The 19088-nt window shown below is 45.5% G+C and overlaps 3 protein-coding genes across 3 annotated transcripts in view; 2 read left to right on the plus strand and 1 right to left on the minus strand. All coding sequences in view use genetic code 11, as the record gives it.

The window, feature by feature from the left end:
• Positions 1 to 5770, plus strand: part of EGR_05150 (Tau-tubulin kinase) — a gene marked incomplete at both ends in the record, with an annotated part of 15661 nt that extends 9891 nt beyond the window's left edge. The window contains 4 exons of the mRNA XM_024494399.1: positions 2799 to 3980; positions 4169 to 4910; positions 4943 to 5062; positions 5634 to 5770. Of these exons, the coding sequence (XP_024351185.1) occupies positions 2799 to 3980; positions 4169 to 4910; positions 4943 to 5062; positions 5634 to 5770 (2181 nt within the window). The remainder of the gene's footprint in view (positions 1 to 2798; positions 3981 to 4168; positions 4911 to 4942; positions 5063 to 5633) is intronic.
• A 10124-nt stretch (positions 5771 to 15894) lies between these two features.
• Positions 15895 to 16902, minus strand: EGR_05151 (hypothetical protein; the record flags this gene model as incomplete). The annotated part of the gene is made up of 2 exons (XM_024494400.1): positions 15895 to 16587; positions 16843 to 16902. 2 exons carry the CDS (start codon positions 16900 to 16902, stop codon positions 15895 to 15897), a joined length of 753 nt encoding a protein of 250 aa, XP_024351186.1.
• Positions 16903 to 17468: 566 nt separating this feature from the next.
• On the plus strand, positions 17469 to 18202 carry EGR_05152 (FAD-linked sulfhydryl oxidase ALR; the record flags this gene model as incomplete). The annotated part of the gene is made up of 3 exons (XM_024494401.1): positions 17469 to 17634; positions 17773 to 17946; positions 18021 to 18202. 3 exons carry the CDS (start codon positions 17469 to 17471, stop codon positions 18200 to 18202), a joined length of 522 nt encoding a protein of 173 aa, XP_024351187.1.
• Between the last annotated feature and the right edge of the window lie 886 nt (positions 18203 to 19088).

Consider the following 19088-nt stretch of genomic DNA (forward strand, 5'->3'; position numbering starts at 1 on the left):
CCCCCACGCGGTCACCTACAGCCATGAAAATGACAGCTTAATTTTAGTGGTTGTTTTTTTATCCCATTCTTTTGATCGAGGTTAAGGTGATTGCTAAAATGTGGTCCCATTTCGTTATGAGGATAGGATTTAATTATATACTGTTTGGTAAATTTTACCGCTCTTTTGGAGTTCCTTCTTATCATGATGTGCGTGTGCCTGTGTGGATTTGAAAGTAATGCCTTGAGGTAGTTACGGCATTGTTGTACAGAATTTGAAGAATCGGCTAAACGGCTTTCACTAGGCCTCGAAACGTGTAGGCACCACCAATTAATAGTCGCATGCTAACATGAATGAGCACACACACATCCTACTTTTAAACCCTTGACGTAGACGATGCCTGTGTTTTTCGGTCTGTCTGTCTGGGTGGATGTGGGCGATTGACACGACCTGTCAACGTGACAATCGCCTCACTTGCCCTTCAATCACGCGATTAATTGCAAGATGAAGTAATTCCAAATTCATTGACTTCAACAGGGTAGAGGGTACGCCTCAGGGCTAGATGGTGAGAGCATTTCCTGCGCCACTCGTTTTGCGTGGAAAACATCATTCTTCTCGCACCAATGGGTGGTGAAAGGTCTCTCCTCTCCTCCAACATAGCCCATCGATTTTGATACCCTGCCCAAAGCCAGGTCTGGCAGGCGGGCATTGCAGACGGCATACAATGCATGATGCTGCCAAAGTCTTTTACACTGTTGGTGTGCCTACTACGCGCTTTCATGCGTGCTGCATACTTTTCATTCTTGTGCGTACGTGTGTTTATGTGTGGGTTGCATCATCATTATGTTAATTGGAGCCGGAAAGGCATTTCGGCTGCTCGCCTTTTTGTTTTGTCCAAAACACATTCTCAGTTGGATGACACTCTCCTTTTCTCTCGCTTGGTTCAACGCCTGGCATCACAGATGCACACATCTCGGTCTTGAGATGAATGAACAAGAATTGCTGGAACAAGTGGCTATTGCATATTTGGTGTTTCTTTTACAGTCGCTTTCATGTTCATCCACCTTAGCCACCACCACCGCGGTCTTGGAAGCATATTGTCAAGAGTAAATTTGCCTGCCAGAATGGAATTCCTCATTCAAATTGTCTATCTACACGCCCTCCACTTGCGAGCCAGTGTTAGCCACGCTACCACCTCTGAAGGCATAGGCAATGCACACAAACTTAAAGTCGTTTTGTAACGCGACAGGACCGAAAGGGTCCGCTTGTGTCATCGTGCCTACAGTTTTGTAGCTCCTCGGCGCTTTCATTGGTATTCCTCCTGTTTCAACCATCAGATTGTGGCAGCAACAAAGAGGTGTCAGGTTCCCCGGTTTTATAGTTTCCACTTTTTTGCTGAAATAGTAATAACAAGTTTTCGTTAAAGACTCTGTCTCTTTATTTATCCCTAGTGCAAGATTGCATTTCTGTGGATTCAGGCGCAGAAAAGTTCTTTTCATATTTCTCAGTCAATCCATGTAGACATATAAGCCCTCTTTGAAACGTCGTTGAAAGCAGTCACATTCTTCTCGAAGGATAGAATATGCCTCACCAAGCTGCATCCTTTTATGGGGACTTATATCACCTTTGAAGACATTATAAGGCACAAATTTTGAGGGCAGAGGGTCATATTACAGGCAGAAGACTGAAAAGGCTTGCATTTTCTCATGGATAAGCAAAACAAATGCCATTCGGCCACACGTGATGCTCAATGTTTGATTTAATGCCTGATTACTCGAGAAAAAATAACTTTCGCTTTGCCTAAAGATGCGCTCAAAACATCGGTGGCAGAGCTGCACAAATGGCATGTTTTAGGATTGCCGACCTCTCTCCTAATGCTCACTCGTTTAAACTAGGCATTCAACTTTTTCTTCTTCACTGAAGCACCATTCAATCACTGGATGATGTTCTCCTTTTGTCGGCTCTTGATATTGGTCTCTAACGGACGCAACTTGGGTGTTTTTTGAATCGGAGAGCGAGAACGAGAACGCGAAAACTGTGGGTCACATTTATGAGAGTTTGTGCGCCTACTAGTTACACACCGGCTTTACGACGTGCGCAGTTGTGACCTCGCTTATTCTCTCCATCGTGTTGCCATGGCCTCCTTGTATGCTCGTTTTATTCCATTCTGGAGAATCATAAACTCTATCTTTTTGCGGTGAAAATTGATTGGCATTGTGGGGTAGAGACAGTTGCCGACTTTCATGGGATGCGGGCTCTTCACTTGGCGCCGTACGAGCTGCGGTGACTGCAAGAGGACGTCCTAATCAAAGTTGCCACCTCCCTGAACTTAACTTTTAATCCATCCATCACTTAGCCGAGACCGATGCTAGCATTGGCGAGGAGGGGTCGGAGGTCGTTACTTGAATGACTCAGAGGTCATTGTTACGCCTCAATTTATGAACAATCCTACCGCACTCTAAAGTAGGCATTCGTTAATTGAGACTAGGAACAGGTTAAGGGTTAGCATCCGAATGACTCACCATTTCATTTCATCATTAGTCCGATTAGATTTTGCGTCAGGCTATGAAATCGAGCCTCTGTGTGTGCTTCCTAAATGTACGCATTTGCGAATAAATCACAGGTCTTTTTTTCACGCAAGTGCGTTTAATCTGCTCTCCGGTCTCTGGCAAGTTATCGGCAGAATTTATATGCAGGTCTCGAGTTGCTCCTAAAATACCGGAAAAAGAGAACAAGTGTGAAGGTCTTACTGATGTGGTAGATTGAAATTTCAACGTCTAAAAAAAGTTTCATCTACCCTCCCCTCACTTCCTAAATAGGTTGGGCAGATAAAGCAGTCCTACAACCACCTTTCGTTGGCTCGGTGTCTGCCCAGCGAGTACCGCAGTTTCCTGGAGCACATTGAGTCCTGCTCCTACCCCGACCGTCCCGACTACGGAATGCTGCGCTCTCTAATCCAGCAGGCCATAATCCGTCGCAATATCCGTGAGTCAGATCCCTTCGACTGGGAGGCCGAGGTGGTAGTTGTGGAGCAGCCACAGCCCAAACAGGTCCCGGTGAACAAGGAGGCCAAAGCGGCCGCTGTAGTTCCACGCCCGAGCTACCTAGACACCGTCGGTGGCGCCGTGGAGGGAACCGTGGCTGTTAGTGCCACGGCAAATGACGTTGCTCTCCCTGCCTGGTCTCGTGTTCAGCGCCTAGCCACCCGAGCTTCTGACCACTTCCTTGAATCTCTTGACGATGGAAGAATGGCGGAGGATGTGGCGCGGCATCTTTACGCACAGGGAGGCCAGAAAAATGCCGCAGTGGGGCAGTCCAATTCCTCTCGTGGAGCTGGCACGAAACACGGGGATACTAATGCAATGGCGCTGGCGCCACGGACGTCGAAGCAGGGCTTTATGGAATCCAGTCGTCAGCGGACTCAGCAGAAACCACCCAAAGTCGGCCTCACTGAGGTGGGGAGCCGGGCTCACATCCCTAACCTCCGAAATAAGTCTCGCGAGAACAATGCGGATGCAAGGCATGCCGCTGCCAATAACAACAACAACCACCATCACGGCCATCGCCTCAGGGAGGAGTTTCCTCGTGCCACTAGTCTTCCCCTTCCCACTTCCTCACGCTATCGATCTACCTCAATACTCCCCAACCATCATCAGCAACAACAACAGCGGCGAGTCCTCCTTGGTTCGACCTCTGACTTGGCGGATAGAAGCACTGGTGATGTCAGTGCTGAATCGATGGCGGGAGCGACGCATGCTCTGGCCCTCTCCATTGCCAATCAAGGGAAGCACCCAGGAGGGAGTAGGATATGTCGCCTGAACAGCGGTTCTATGACCCAAATGGCTGGGCTGGGGCTGTCCTCCCAGGATCTCCCTTCCTTCGTTGGCGACGATGTTGGCGGCGTTGGCAGTGGTGTTGGCTGTACGAGTGGAATAACCCCTTCCTCGGAGAATCACCAACCCGAAGTGTTTGCCAAGGGGGTGTCAAAGCTCTCCCGCCGTGTATCGTCTGCGTCGTTGTCGGAGCAGCAACAAAATGGAGGTGGAGGGGGTGGTGATCACACTCCGAAATCAGGATCTCCGTCGCAACCACAACAGTTACATCCGTATTGGGAAAACCACCATCAAATGGGGAGCTGGCGGTCGGATAGGTTTCCTCGCCCCATACCGCGTTGTTCAGGTGTTGCTAGGTTTCTTGTTCACCGCCACGGCAGCAGAAACAACCACAGCAGCAGCAGCAGCAGAATCATTTCAACTCGGTGCGACGTCGGCGTTGTGACTCCCCTGCCCGGTGGAATTGTAGTAATAGTAACAATGTGGGGGCTTCACCTACTTCCGCGTTGCAACAGTCAGTTTACACCCTACGACGGCTGACTGGACCGGCGGTTCGACGTTCAGTCAGTCATACAAAATTGGACAATGCCTGCGCTCGCCCGGACTCACCCTTTTGCTCCTGGTGCTCGCCCGGTCAGCAACCACTGCCAGCACCGCTCTCACAACACGGCGATATGGACTCGCCTCCGCAGCCTCCACCACCACCCCCGGTGTCAAATTTCTCCCGACCTGGAGCGAGATCTAGATCCTCTTCTAGATCATCTGCTCAACAAAATATGCTATCGCCACGAGCTTTCTTGCCATCCACCACCGCAACAGCAGCTGGTGATAAGATGACCACAAATTTGGATGAAAATTTGGACGAAAATGTCATCACCGATGGGCTACTGATGATGCGGTTGGTGACGGGCAATGGGTGTCCCAGCAACGGTTGTGGAGTAGGCGCACCATCTTCGATATCGCCGAGGCCTCCAGAGTTACCGGTGTCCCCGACGGGCCGAGGAGCGATGGCGGCGCGGCGAAGGAAATACCGACCCAGGGGCAGTGCTGTCCCACCACCACCTGCGCTGCTTGTGGGTAATCAAACCATTGCTGCAGGTGGGACTGCCCCTTCCCTGTTGTTTATTCAGCCGACGCCTGTTCCAACAGCGGTGACAGGAGGAGTGTCGTCAACAGTAGCAGTGCAGACGATCCAACAGCAGCCGCCCTCCCCAAAAGTGGAGTGATGATGATGGTGATGCAGAGACCACGTCTTTCCAGTCGTTTGATTTGATTTGCCTGTGTGTATGTCTGTATGCCTGAGTGTAAAATATATATCTATGCATTATACATATATGCACGTGTCATCGATCGATTCTCCCCCTTCTCCCCTCTCCCCCCGTTCCTCTCTGACCCCTTCCTATTGTGTACAGGAGATGAGAGGTGCAAACAAGTGTGTAGTTTGGTGTGGTATGTTTGTGTGTGTATGTGTACTCTTATTTGAAAACCGCTTCCCCTGGCCCCTTCACACTCCTTCTCCCTGTCTTATTGCTTCTTACTAGTACCATCCTTTTCATCTTGGTCTTATTATCATTACAACCTCCTATTACTACGAGTATTGCTGCTGGTGCCGCCGCTGCTGTTGTTGTTGTCGTGGAGGACGGCGACAGTTTTCATTGGCCTACTCGAGTCTAGGTGTGTGTTTGTGACTGCGTGTTCACAAATCTGACTGTCGGAAGGCGTTGCGCCTGTCCTTCCCATTGATGAGACAATCAAAAATTACAAAGTCAGAAATAAATTATTTCTTTTGCAAGTTCAAGCCCCTCTTATTCTGCTGGTCAGTTCAAAGTCGGCAGGAGAGTAAGGGAAGGAAGGAGGGAGGGATGAATGGCGGCCTTGTTGCCTGGTTGAAATCGGGACCCCTGCGTTTATTGGCTGTCGGGTTTTTTTCTGGCCGACGGGCTTCCGAAATTTTCTAGTCTCGGCTCAGGTGGATTAAACTTTACATGCTCAGGTTACACTTAAATAGGCTTACCATTCAGTTGTCGTTAAAGTGATGGCATCAGCCGTATTTTTTGACATCATTTTTACCTGCAATCCGTTGGCTACACGCGGCTGGTCATCGAGGGTGGGAATTGGAATTTGGGAGTTGAAAGAGCTCCAATTAATTATGGTGGATTTTAGCTAGACCTCCCATTGTTCAGTCGACTAATGTCGGAGTATAGTCAGACAGACAGACAGCGAGTCCCGACTGGACGAACCGGCGATTAAATTGCTCTAATGGAGTGTGTGGGGCCGATTTTTGAGCGGGATCGCGTGAGTTATTTCTTCTCTCACCATGGATGGAAAGGTCGGAAGTTGTGTCTTTATGTATTACTGATTTCATCTTTGTTGACGTGTTTGAGTGGCCAAAATGGTAGGGCCGGTGAAAAGGCCCTCATCAATTGATACGTAGGTCACTCAACTGCCAGCACCCCAATGACTGCATTTTACTTGAGGTTGAATATTTATTAGCTTCTACCGATTAAGCGAAAGTGAGGTCGGTTTTCAGCCCTTCGATAACGGGGAGAAGTAGAGACTTCACTCGAAGTTCTCGGTTCTTCTGCAAGGTCTCCTGTTTACTTGGGATTTATAATTGAGTGAAGAAATTCGAGGAGTCGCGTGGAGATCCAAACGTTGACGCCTCCTCAAGTGCTGGTTTGACTTTTCCTGCGGTTAGTCGGGCTGTTTCGCTTTTGATTGGTCCGGTTGGAATTAAGTAATATAGGGCACGGCGCAAAAATACTTTCTGATTCCGAGTTTGTTGGGTGGACTTTGTCATTTTCCTCCCTCGTCTGTAATTGGTTAGTGATGGAGTAAATAAAAGTGCAGGTAAAACAGGAGTAATTAAAATACCTACTTCCACTCTTAAACCACCAGTCTCGCAGGAATTCCCCCTTTTTAATTCTTTTCCAACCTTCCTATTAGTCCTCACCTTTGGCAATTTTTTTGTGCTAATTATTTTGATTTATCAACAGTCAGTTAAGGGAAGGATGAAAGGAGGATGGGGCAAGCTTTGAATGTTTGTAAACGTCTCCTGCTTCCTAATCCTCCAATTGGTCCATTTCTAATCCACTTTTGAGGGAAATGAATAAGGGTGGTTTGAATGATCCCCATTTGTTAGGTGGATTGTATTGGTTACCAATTTCGCTATCGGATGATCAAATCGTAATTTAGTCGCACAACGAGTTTCATATGTCTCCTCAATCGACCGTGGAAGGAAGGAGGCACATGTCCATGGAAATGGAAAATAGAGATATGCATAATTTTGCCTTGTCAACTGCCACTAGGAGTTTGAAAAGGTGTCGAGTACTGGATATCATTTGAGACTCGCAGGTGGGAGACCGCACGGGGACTCCCCTGGAGATGCAGGCAGAATAGCCTCTTATTAAAACTGCGAGTTGTCCAAACAAGTAACGTGTTACCTAGACCCTCTTCTCTTTTAAGTGTTGTCCCCAGCGCTCTCCTTGACCAACCTCCCGCATTACCCATCACAACGTAATTGGTGCTTCAAAAAAAACACCCACAAGCCAGCCATGTCGGTCAGCAAATTTCCTTGCAACTGAGGAGGCTCTCGGCAGCAAGGTCACAAGTCCCTCCTGGCAGTTCTGCTGGTTTTTAGGGACGGGTGAATGTGCTGGCCGTCACGCATTTTCACTCTTAGTAGTAGGACCACTGACCCGGAAGCAGAGTCATGTGACAAAAGATGGGATTTGACATAGTTCCGTGGGGGCGTAAGGTTTTTGCGTCCATTCCTCCTTGTCACTCTGCTCTCGCATCAGTGCTGGGTTCTATTTGGCTAGTAGAGAGGTGGAGGAGGCATGGCGCGTTCGCATATTCGCCATCTACATGCAGGTACGGTAGACGGTTCCGGAAGGCATATTTCCGGGTGGTTCACGTCTAGTGTCGCTTCAGTTGTTTGTAGCTTCCCTGTAGGCCACAGGACTGGGGTAGTTACCGAAGGTGGACGTCATTTTCAATCGTTCTTTAAGGGGTCGTCGCAGATTCTCCCATCCACAGCCTACGCGCTTCCTCCGCTCCGCCAGGCTTTATCACCCACCAGGAGAAATCAGGATGGATATCCTTCGAAATCGAGTTCGCCTTCCGCTACCACCAATGTAGCGCACCGGCACTTCTCTGAAGATGATTAAAGGCGTGAAATATATGTTGCCAACGCACAGTTGGGCTTGAAGGGCTGCTGTCATGGCCCGGAGGCCAACCCACTCGGCGAAGATGCAATGGCAGAGCCCCCAATCGGCCCATCACTAAAACCGGGGACTAAACTGTTGATTAACGTATTACAGTAGTATGGCAGAAGAAGAGGCTACCAGTGTGGCCTTGAGGCCAGTGCTGAACAGTCAGTGATGACTTAATCGCCCGCCTAACCAAACGCAAAGTTAAACAAACTGTCAAAGCATGACAATCTCATTTCGAGTGAATAAATTTATAAACGACATGCCTAATAACTTGTCTTGCGAATAAGTAAAAGTGGACAATTATGACTTTTTTGCAAACCCATTCCTCTCCCTTCTGTTAAGTCATTTCCAAGGAAGAATGAGGTCGCATTGGAGGCACATTTTTCAAACATTATTTGTGCAGCAATAAAGGAATAAGGCACCTTGTTCTCATAATAGCTGCGATTGGGAAAAAATTAGCAAAACCTTCGCATTTTATTTAGTGGGCTTCGCATCAGCCATCCATTTATGACTCCACTTTTACTGCATATTGAAATAATTTATCGAGTGCAACTTTTTCACGCATTAATTTGCGGGTTTTTGCCATTTTATGGTAAACTGGTGGTTTATTTCACCTCGCGCTCAACTGCCTGCACAGATTTGTGAGGTCCAGGAGGCGGTGCTTCCACTCTACGACATGGCCTCCGGCCCTCGCGACAGTCCAGTGGCTTCCCGCCCGACAATGTCTGTAGCGCATCGCTGTTGGAAAACGTACATTAAGTAACACGCAGACAGATTGCATCAACTCCGTGGTTGGGCGGACATCACCGATTCCCAAGGAGGAGGAGGAGGAGGAGAGGGAGACAAACATTCACCGTCCCCAACTTTGGAGAAGACGGCAATATCTCGACTCGACCGCCGAGCATTCACCTAGTTGCCAATCAACTATCAAGGTGAAGAAGTTGAGTTATGAGATTGAAAATAATGACAAAGTAGGACTTATATTTACAGAAATAAGTCGTCCTCCTCGTCATAGAAATGTTTCCTAGTTATTTGCGATCAAGCGGTTCGTCGGCTTCTGGCGGAGTTTTATCTCTCTCCTGTGTGCGGGAATTGAAATCTACATGTTCAACAAACTAACCATTCAGCCACCATTAGTTCAAGGGGAGGGCCCTGTTCGGGTTCCCGAATTGTCAGTTAATCGGACGGAGGCTCACCCCAACTGTCAATTAAATGGTAGAGGGGGTTCTTTTAAATGAACCTGATCAAGTACCGCATTTCCTCAAGAAATACTTTTAAATAGGTATTTGCCAAAACAAGCAAGAACGAAAAATTCAACGAGCTGTTGTGTGTAGAATTTCACGGATAATTCAAAAACTATCCTCCCCCCCAAAACAAACAATGAAAGTTTTTGTTTGCCATCTGTGTGGGCGTATCGGGTGAGGTATTGAAAGTCCTTAAACATTTCGGAGAGAGGACCTAAAAATCTTTTCTTGACTTGAAATAGCCCAGACAATATTTTCATTCACCTCAAAGTGTAGACTTTCACGAAGCTTTTGATGGCACTTCAACAATCACTGCCAATGCGTCAATCCGCAATTTGCCTTTTCTTACGTCATGACCAACAACATTTCCGTTGCTTTGTTGGCAACGCAGTGCGTTAGAACAATGCCCCACAAATCTGTTGGTTGATTTTTTTCTTTTTTTCTTTCCCACCCTAACAAAACGGCAGGGAAGGTGGAGGAAATCCGCATTCCTGCCCCTCTATGCATTCCTTTCGTTCACACAACTAACTATGCTTATTCCTCCTCACAGTAAAAGTGTTAAATTGTGTCGCTACTGTAAAACAGAGGAGAAAGCTAACTCAACCGAAAAAAAATTAACCGTTGTCAGACGTAAAAGTGCATCCTCTAGCCCTACCATTGCTTTTCCATGCATTAAACTTCAATGGAACGATCACAAATGCACACTTTCTTTGCTTACATCTTTTATATTACGAGAAAATATTCAATCTTTTCACATTAGTCCAGATCAACGCAGTAGACGCTAGAGCGGGCCCTCGGTCAGACTCCCAGCATCTGACTGGTCCATGATCACATGAAAGTGGGACCTTGACCAAACTTCCCTCTTCTGATTGGTTTACGATTTTCTGCCTAGTTGTCGTAATAACCTTCAACTTTTGACTATAAAATTTGGCGTGAAGATCGAATTTAACTTTTGTTGCGGGTTTCCTTTCAGTCGCCGCAGATCAGCCTGCCACCACCATCTCCTCCCTGCCTTGGTAACAATTAATAATGCTTTACTGCTGAAATAACTTTTGACACCACATTACGATCCTCCATCCTGCCTCCTCTTTCCCGCTCCATAAATCTGGGGCACACAAGTCGAGGACCGAGTCGGTGATTTTTGCCACCGTAAAATTTGTAGCAAGAGGAGAATCGCGTTTCCCTTTTATCCACTCTCCCTAAAGTGGGCGGATGTGTGAGCTAGCGGTCGTCCACTTTCTTTTTTGCTCTTCTCATAAATACTTTATGACGGTGAAGGTGCGGCGGCGGCAGCGGCGAGGTGGAGGAGGAGAGCATAAGACCATCTCATCAAGAGGCTTTTAATGCCTGTCAACGGTGAAAAAAATCGCCTTTTTAATAGGCCTTTCACCAATCCACAAAGTTAACGATCACCCTGTTGGCAGGACAAATTGCATTGCGTGAATGCATGAAGCTACGTAATGTCTCACGAACTGACGTCGCCAAGTTGACAGTCCATTTCCCCGGTAGGTAAGGTAGGTTTGCGGGTCTTAAAAACTGCGTTAGCCAGCAAACATACGATTGTCACGTCTATCAATTGTGTTGCTATGGCAACGCTATTTATTAAGGTTGCCAGACCTAGAGGCGAAGGCCAATTATCCATTTGCGCCTCGTGATCGCAGTGGAATGTCGAAGCGATTTGCGCGGAGATGGGATCGGTCCCCCTGTCCTTAAACATTCACTTGAAAATAATTTAGACACAACTTCTTTTTTTCCTCCAAAAGGACGCCCTCTTCGAAGCGAACTTATTGTCAGAACGCAGACACTTGCTTTCACATTGTTTAGGCTTCTATCCCCTTCAAGTCAATAAAGTGGTGGCATGATGAAATGGTAATGGACACAGACTGTTTTTGTATTTAAGATAAACACTCCAAGTTTGACATTAATGTGTATGAAATGCAAATTAGTCCCCTCGAGCTTTGTAGTCCAATGCGGTGTACTCCTACACTTGATAAATCGTCCTAAGTTTGATAATTAGTCAAAAATAGTTTTAAAAAAGCATTTTTACCAGAAACGACAATTTTATTTCTCCCCCACTGAAAAAAGGGCAGCTTTGAGCATCCTCATTGTCGAGTTGTTACCGCCCACGTGTCGACGGTGCATTTAACCGCACCGCCAAAGCACCACTCCCACATGCGGATGAGTCACCACCGGTCGATGGTATTTATCGATCAGGCAATCGAGTGGATTGCGGCGATTGATTGAGCATGGAAGAGAAGCTCTCTTTGCCGGAAAAATGCAACACCACCACCAACTAGGCAACAATTATTATCAAGACCTCGTTAGTGGAAGAGAAGGGTCAATTATAGTTGGCAGATGACAGTGTGCATCTCCCTTTGCAGGCCAATATTTAATGATGGTGCCTCGACTGCACACTTTGATTTCAGGGAGTAGTAAGGGTTTGGGGTGGGAAGAGCCAAGGGAAAAGCCTGTGACTGAGTCACAACCGATCTATGATGTTTATTGATCGAGTAGGTGTGGTTAGGCAGCTTTCTTTGACAGAAAAATCCACCACCAACACCAACCAAATGGAGGTTAAAAGGAATTTATAGCTGGGGAAGGAGGAGTGGGAGGTGGCAAGAAAATACTCAGTGATGATGCCTCGACTGCCTATTGGTATTACAAAAAATTCGGGCAGCGGGAGCAGTATATGGAGTTGGGAGGCGAAGGTGGGGGAAGGGGATTGCAAATTTCCGATTTGATTGGTTTGATACCGCACTCGCACGTCCACCCGCGCACCGATGTACGCGTGCACATGCAGTGGATGAATCGGCGCGGTGCGTACGTGCATGTGCACGCGCGTGCGTGCGTGCAGATGTGGACACACCATTTCATCAGTCACGCAACACACCTTTCAAATTATCTGAATGCACGCACCTTCGATCATAAATACATACACACACAGTCACAGCCCTGTGCACATCACATCTAGGTCACCACACAAAAATAAGGGTGGAGATTATGTGGGCCTTTGGCTTCTCCCCCGGTTTTAACACCCTTGACGGGGGAGTGGGGATAAAACCGCCCGGGTACGCGCGAAATGGAGCTGGCCCCAGTTTTGTGTGCATTATTACCACATTCGACAATAATTTCACTATCTTTTCTGCAGGCACCTGCCGACTCCACGCGGACAGGTTGTCGAATTAGAGTCAACCTTCAGTGGGTGCACCGATATTGTCCAATTCTGCAGCAGTGTTGACGATAAGGCGAGATTTAAAATGAACGAGTTAAAACCGCCTTCTAGAGCAGTAAAAGCAGATCTGATAGACGTCCCCAAATTACAAGGAGTATCAGAGTAGCCAATAGGACTGGAGTGGAGGAATTAGAGTTCGCCCTGTATTTGTGACGTGGAACAAAGGGACTCATCAGATGGATTTCATCAAACTACGACAGAACGCCGTTGACTCGATGCTACTTTTAAGCTCTTAAGTAGCATTCAGAAGGGGGAACACTGAGATCACCATACGCAGTTGTGGACAAAATAACTCCGACCTTTAAAAACGGTCCTCTCATTGAGACTGCCATTGGATTTGGAAGTCGTCCAACTTTGATAAAAGACCGATATTTTTATAGCTTTCTTGATAAGCAGCTACTTTTAGGTCATTAAGTAGTATTCGGGTGAACAGTACGAAAGATGGACTACCGAGAACGTCACATACGGTGGTGGATAAGACGACTCCATCCTCTGCAAAACGGCCCTCCCATCGAGACTATCGTAGGATTTGGGAGCTTCCCAAATCGGTTTTCCTGTGTCTCTCTTGAGTAGCAACTACTTTTAAGTTCTTAAGTAGCATCCAGATGGATAGCACGGAGGAGGAACTACTGAAAACGCTACATACGGCGGTAGATAAAACGGTTCCGTTCTCTGCAAAGCGGCCTTCACGGTTAAGGAGTGGAGTAGGATCTCTATCACCAGCTCTTCTGCACACCCTTGATAATAGACCCTCAAAGCGTCTTCAAGGCGTAACTTGACAGTCAAAAAAGCATCAATCGACGAGAGCAGTCTAGACTCTCTTATGACCGCTTAAATATCATAAAATTAAATTAAATCGCTAATCGAAACGGCAATCAAACCAAGGATTACAATTTATTCCCAAATTGACAGCTACAAATTAAATTAACTGGTTAAAATGTGAAAAAGGTGCCTGTCATAATGACACACACACACACACACACACTTGCGGAGCGTTGAATGAGTCCTCTCTTGGCGCTCATTCTTCAAAGCATTCTGTAGCCCTGTCCAGCACCCGAAAGCACTCCTCATTGGGCCTGTAATAAAAACTAACTCTCTGACAAGAAAACACCCTGCTAGAAGAAGACTTTCTGTGCAATTAATTCTCAAAAATATCCAGCTTTGAATGATAAACGGTTAGTTCTTGCCACCGCCGTTGCTAGTTCACACATGAGCGGTTTAAGATGGATGGATGCACGCATCCGCTCCTTCTGCCCAAAGCCCCTCTCACATCACTGAACTGGGTCTCACCTCAGGGCGGACCGCCCTCCACGACGCAGCTCACCTGTCCTCAGGATTGATTTAACTCGTCTGTGGAAAAGAACTGCGTTATGCGGTCATTAGTAGCTGGCCAAACACTTATTTCCCAAGCAATTACTTGTTTCATTGTTGAATTAAAGAAAAACTCCCTCAAATAAACAAACTATAACCTCAACTTTTCCTTAAGAGGGCGCTGATGGGGAGGATAAAAACGCAACGGTGAAAAATGTCAAGGTTAACTGTGACAATGAAATTGAATTCTTTCCTATGGGGGAAAGTTGAACAGTTTTCAGTTTTTAAGTAGCTTAAGTGGGACAAAAGCATTAAAGGTGCATTTGAAGGTCACAGGGTGGGTAAATCCTGCAAGGCTGGAGCATTACATGCAATCAACTCGTCCACTTTTCGGCCCCTTACGTTCACTTCGACCATTTCTAAGGCAAGGCCGTCAACCTAATCCCAACTGTAGTGGTCAAAAACGCACCCCGGTAAGAAACCGAGTTTGGTGGTCGGAAGCAGAGTTTAAGGCGTTTAAAATCATGCCAAAAAGACTTCCGGAATTTATCCTTTTTGTGATAAAAAATAGGCAAGTGCATACCGCTACCCATGACCGCTTAATTGCCGAATAACAGCTTTTTTACTTAAATAATGGCAGTAAAAACGTATTCTGAGGCAATTACAAAAAGAGAGGATGTAATGACCACATTAATTCGCATTAAAGTTAGAAAAAATGAAAAAGTTACGACATCCACAATCCTGTATTCCCCAGAGGGCGAAGCATCATGAATAATCAATAATCGTGGGAACTTATGCAAATCAAGAAAAGTATGCGAGTGAGACGGAATTCGATGTAATTTGATAAGCAACATGTACCAACTAGGCCGCTTCTTTCAGAGAGTAAGGCTAGTTCCTTTTTAAGTTATCCAAATCGTTGCTTCTGTTTAAAACAAGCTGCCTAGGAAAATTTAACGAAATCACTTAATCATAAATTGAATGGATAAAGCTGGTACATCGAATGCCTTAAAGACTAGATACCAAACCACTCGTTGAGTGATCTCGTCATTTGAATACATAAGAACGGCTGGAGTGTTACTTGGTTGGTAAGAAAAAAGTTAATCGCTCAAAGGTCCGATGTGCATGGAGCACGAATATCAGCACGGGAGAAACGTACTTACCGAAATAGAGACCTCCACCACAGCCCAAACAGGGGCGAAGGAAATGACACCTTACCGGAGGCCAAGCCCTCTACGTAACTAGTAGGTTAAATAATGAAAATCCAAATAAGAAAGCTTTTATTGCTTAAATTTGATAGCCACCGGCCGACTGACAGTCGGTATTGGCAAAGGCACAAAGTAATACCGAGTCAGGGAGTCTTGTGTGTCAAATCCTGTTAAATGAGACCACATCCCCGCATGACAAATTCTCTCATCATGTTTGTCAGTGTTTACTTCTACAGTGTCTGCCAATTTGTTGATTGGGCAACCAATTACTGGATGACAAGCGATCAACTGCCACCTTTCATCCTCTTCCAATGAAAAGTGCTTTTTCCTTTGGTCATCCCATGCTCAGTTCAGAAAGCATGAAGCTGCATTAGAACATGTATTAACAAGTTATAGGCCAGTTACCTAAGAAGGCAATTCATTGGGCGCACTTACTGCATAATAAGTTAAACGGATGAAAAAGTGAAGATGCATCTGGTAAAATACACCGAAAGTTGCAGAGCAGTCCTTAGTGAGGGAGCACTTTAAAAGAAGTACCAGTTATGCCAAAGCTTCAGGATTGATACAAAGTAAAAAGGCAATTCGCCTAGATATAGAGACCAGTAATCCAATCTTTTGTACCCAGAAAACCATTCAAACGTAGAGAAAAACCCGTATGTGCTTCTTACATTTCCACACAACAGCTCGAAGGTTTACAATAGTATACGCCATCTGAATTCATTGTACTTAATCAACAAAAAAAGTACAAGAGGAAGTAGAAAGTAATTTTGTACATTACTTCTCAAACACAAATAACATAAACAAATCTAACCGATCAAAGTGAAGAAATTTCAATGACCAATGAAACCATGAAGAAGTCGATACAACCTCATCGCCCTAGATAATGCTAGGAGGCTGTTGCTGTTGGTTCTCCTCATTCGACCACAGATCTGAAATCACAATCTTGGCCATCTTGGTCGTCAAGAGGCCCCTAAAACCACTTCCTTGGGAGTCACCGCCGATGGGACTACCTTTGAAGCGACAACGCAGATACCCGTAGGCATTGATTGACCCAGCCAAACATCCGCAGGCCGCAACAAGACACCAAGCTAGTTTTAGCGAGAAAACAGCAACAAGAACAAGAATTACCCAAATTACCGGGAATATGAGCAACCCAAGCCAGAATAGACGAGCGGCGGAGCGACGGGAAGCGCGTTCTCGACTGCTTACTGACTCGTCCCCTCTTGCTGTGCTATTAACGGATTCGAAAACCCACTTAGAAGTGCCAGTCTCTAGGTCGATAGAATTCCACCATCGGAGACCAACAAGAAGACGACCACTGACGTTTTTGACAAGCCAAAAATCGATGGCGAAGAGGGTGAGGAGGGTGACTACAGGGGCGATGAAGGCGGTGGTGAACCAGGAACACAGAAGATAGAAGATGAGAGCAGTGGAGCGCACTCCAAAATGGCAGAGAAGGGCAAGACGTCGGCGCTTTACAATTTGGCGGGAAGAAGTATCGTCCGCTTCCGTTAAAGTGAGGACAACATCGTCGCGAGCCGAGGCATCCATTGCGGCCTGTGGCACTACCTAACATAAGCAAACTTGTCTACCCAAGAAGTTTCACAATATGCAAAGGAAAATCTGGACAAATAATCACTAGCACAAGACCGAATATTTTTATTGAGCATGCGATGCTTTTTTCCTATGTGAAAGAGACATAACTCTCAGCAGAGCCGTTACAGTAACACTAAATAGGCAAAGCCCAAGAACACATTACGATGGGGAAAGGTGCACAAGAACACAGTCAGAACAAAAATATCACCACAACAATCCCTTACTAACTGGAACTTTTTGAAGCAACCAGACACCCAGCAGGTGATTCGAATGAAAGACGGCGCCCATTTGAATAAAAATATTCATTCTATAGTCATAGCCTAAAAACAATCTAAAAATTGCTAAATAAAATTTTAAAGACCAAAATGTAGGAGCAAAAGAACAAATACTTTTAAGCACAGAAGATAAGTTATGAACTCTTATTAAAAGGGCAAAATTTGGTTGCAGTTCTTTACGTTTTTGCATGTTATACTAACCAACTTTAGCGAATTATATTGTTTAACATTAAAGAAAGCAAAAAATTTTAACAGGATTGTGGTGCTTTGCAGCCTAAACCAGATAGAATAAAAAATATACTATCCCTTTTTTAAATAGATATAGCACCTTGTTATTAAAAAGCCCGAGTTCATTTTACATCTGATAGTGATAACATTCCCAAAGGCACTCACTAAAGGGTGACATATATGCCTTAAAGCTTGATACTTAGTAAGCAATTTTACAATACTGTTTAAATGTATGAAATTGCAAGTTGGGAAGTTGTTTGGCCCTGATGAAAATGATGCTACCGAGTATGTGAACGCATTTGACTGTTCTGTTCTCGTGCTCTCCACACTTTTTTCTAGCTGCCTTCGGTTATGTCGGGAAACGCAAGGGGTGATAGGTCGACGCGCCAGGAGGAGGAAAAGAATTTGTACAATCCACGTTCACCATCTTTTTGTCGTGCTTGTGTAGATTTATCCACTTACAAAAAAATTAAACCAGAGTCTCGGACGGCATCACCCTTTTTCCTTGATGCGAAAGGTACATGGAACTAATGATTGGAATAACGCTTGGAATTTCTAATGATGATGACTCGAATCTAATACCCTTTGCGTACTTTTATGTTGTCCCTTAACTGCATGTGCAAAAGTTTTTTCCTATGTTTACAAACATGTATAGGTTGCCCACTCGACAAAACCAGTCTTGGTCGCGCAACATGGGCTCTTCTGCATACAATGGCTGCCTACTATCCAATTACTCCGACAAAAGAAGAGATGAAGTCAATGGAAAGCTTTATCAACGATTTTGCCAACTTCTTTCCGTGCAAATACTGTGCTGATGACTTCAAGAAAAGTTAGTCAAATGCAATTTTTTCGTCTACAAAAATTTGGGCACTGATAAGTGTTTGCTATCCTTTTTTGTTATAGATATTAGTATTTACCCACCAGACGTTCGAAGCCGTGAAGCATTCAGTGGGTGGATGTGCCTGCAGCACAATCTAGTAAACAAGAAAACAGGAAAACCACTTTTTGACTGCTCTCGTGTTATGGAACGTTGGCGCTATGGTTGGGCTGACAAATCTTGTGATTTGGACTTCCAGGATATTTGAAATCTAGATATATGCGCCCATCCTGCATGCTTCCGCCACGCGACTTTTTCACCCCATGTACTCGTTTTAAGTAGCTAGTTTTTTTAGTAAAACGCGGTAGTATATAATAGTGCGTTTCTTTTTTGTTTATATGTTTGTGAGTGGCTGTTGGTTAGTTAAAAGACAGTAAACAAGTTGTTTTTAGATGTCCAGTGATGGACGGCGGGTTATGTGTGATCTAACAAATCGTTCGAGGGAATCGGTATCCGAGATTCCACTGAAGAGGACTAAGAAGCAGAAATTTGGTTCTATTCTGGATTACTGGGGACGTAAGTAACCAGCTACTGCTTGCTTTTAGTGTTTGTATATCCATGGCGCTCGTGATGCATCAAATTATTTTTCAAGGGCTGTGGTGGTTGTTTATGTGAGGCGTTAGAATTGCTTCCTTAGCGTAGCACCGCTGTTGCGAATAGTATATCAGCTTGACATTCAAGTCTCACGACGAGATGAGGATGTGCTTAGCAGAGGCGCATACAGTACGTCTCATACGAAGTGCATCCATTGATGGTTTAAATGTAAAAATTTCCTTTTGTGTGGCGATTCTAAGAATCCTTTTAAATGTGGCAGATCTGGATTGACACGAAGATGGATGATCTAAAGGCTTGTTGTGGATGTATAGAAAAAAAAACCCACTACTAAAAGCATTAATTTATGGTCCGTAATCCAGTGGTCTGCTGGGCAAATAAAAAGTTCCTACTTCTATGCGGCATTTCTTAAGATGATGTCCTTAACGGTGGGGGACACAAGGTTCGCTCTCCAGTCAGTCTTCTATGCGATTCATTTTGCCACCACTTTCGTGAACTATCTCCGTTTTCTACCCTCCCATTAACAAGGCTACTTTCACTGT

This window comes from Echinococcus granulosus (assembly GCF_000524195.1).
Source record: "Echinococcus granulosus chromosome Unknown EG_S00036, whole genome shotgun sequence".
Lineage (NCBI taxonomy): Eukaryota > Metazoa > Platyhelminthes > Cestoda > Cyclophyllidea > Taeniidae > Echinococcus > Echinococcus granulosus.